Source organism: Diaphorina citri, unplaced genomic scaffold (genome assembly GCF_000475195.1).
Source record: "Diaphorina citri unplaced genomic scaffold, Diaci psyllid genome assembly version 1.1 scaffold5746, whole genome shotgun sequence".
Lineage (NCBI taxonomy): Eukaryota > Metazoa > Arthropoda > Insecta > Hemiptera > Psyllidae > Diaphorina > Diaphorina citri.
The window spans coordinates 4,054-5,743 of NW_007383122.1; the positions used below are offsets into that span (position 1 = coordinate 4,054).

Consider the following 1,690-nt stretch of genomic DNA (forward strand, 5'->3'; position numbering starts at 1 on the left):
ATCGGGAACGGTATGAGCTAGAGACTTGAAATTTGGTATGTAGTTCACAAATGTGACAAGGATGCAACTCAAAACGTTTGGTTGAGATAGGTGCTGCGGTTGGCGGTATTTTGACCGCTTTTTGGCGGTTTTCAGCTATACCGACTAAACGGTTAGAGATATTGTAAAAGTTTGGCTATAAGAACAAGAACCCCAAAATAAGCATCATTCAATAGGATGAGGAAAGTCGTGTGATGTTCACACCAGATTTTTTTAAAATTAAATAGAACCCCAAAGTCCATAAGCATGCATTCAATACTTGGTTATATGAGCGTAAAAAGTCTGTGTGAAGTTCACACGATTTTTTACTTCAACCTATGAAGCTGGTTATTTTGCATGCGGTTCTTTTTACGTTATAGGCAATTTTTACAATATCTCTAAAAATTAAATAAAAAAAAAAAAAAAAAAAACACAAATTGTGTATTATTTGTGCTTCAAATCAGGACCGTATCCAGGATTTTTTCGAGGAGGGGGGGGGGAGGTCCAAACAGTAATGAACGGGGGGAATGCTCCAAAATTTTCAAAGTCTGGCCCACAGTGCAAGTGGAAAATTAAGCTCGGAGGGGGGGCTGGCCGGGTCCCCTGGACCTCAAATTTTCGGACCTTGACGTACAGTCCCCTCCTAAATACGGCCCTGCTTCAAATAGGTCCCACTAGTGATTCACATAGGAGCGTATGTAACACGGTGTAAGAATCCTCTACCAGAACCAGAGTCAAGAGTCAAACAACCTAAATCTAATACCTGTGTCTGTTGGGATTTATATGATTTCAGGGTTACTGTAGACATTGGCAATACTTGGACTACCCCTAACGGACTTTGATTCATACCAAAATTGATTATTTTTTTCTTTAAATAATTTTATCAATATATTTATTTTACGTCACTACATTATTCACGAACACATACCAACATTCGTTCCCCCAAATCTTAATAGTAGAAACGAATTCTAGCTATTTCCTGTAGAATCTTGAGTGTGGAGTTGAACATGGAAGCAGGAGGTTATGAGGAGTCTGCCCTCCCTCAGCAGCAGGAGACAGTAGTAAGCTATGATGAGATGTTCCCAGAGCTCACAGGGAATATCAAGGGAGGAGCAGTACAATATGCTCCTACTCAAAACAATCAGTGGTCTAACAAGATGCGTGTGACTAGTTCATCTGTCACGCAGGTAAGAATCAATCTGTGATCTAACGAGATGCGTGTCTCTGCCAGCTAGCTAGGCTGGTTAGGGTTAACTGTTCTCCTCCCTATTTATAGTCTTCCTTTTTTCTTTGATTTCGGACGATAAGGCCTGCCATTCTTTGACCAAAAACTAAGTCTGAGAATCATTGTTATTTATTCACTAACTAATCCATATAATTTCATTTCGTCATGAACAGGTGTTTCGTATTCCTCGTGAAGAGAGAAAGTCTGATCAGTCGGATAAGTTTGGAGAAGAGAAGGAATCCAGACAAAGATGTGCTCAAATCATGTCGGAAACCGGCGTCCATATTGAAATCTCCACGTCCCAGGATCAATCCCTGACATTCCTGGTTACTGGGAAACAGGATCAGGTGCTAGATGCGAGGCGCAGGATTCTATCCAACTTCCAGACACAGGTTAGTCATTGTCTTTCTATCCAACTTCCAGACACAGGTTAGTCATTGTCTTTCT

At 40.7% G+C, this 1,690-nt stretch overlaps 1 protein-coding gene across 1 annotated transcript; it reads left to right on the forward strand.

Moving 5' to 3' along the window:
* Positions 1 to 785: 785 nt before the first annotated feature.
* Positions 786 to 1,684, forward strand: LOC103521701 (vigilin-like). Its single transcript, XM_008486808.3, has 2 exons — positions 786 to 1,205; positions 1,417 to 1,684. The coding sequence occupies exons 1-2, from the start codon at positions 1,026 to 1,028 to the stop codon at positions 1,675 to 1,677; spliced, it is 441 nt and encodes a 146-aa protein (XP_008485030.1). The 5' UTR covers positions 786 to 1,025; the 3' UTR covers positions 1,678 to 1,684.
* Positions 1,685 to 1,690: the final 6 nt, after the last annotated feature.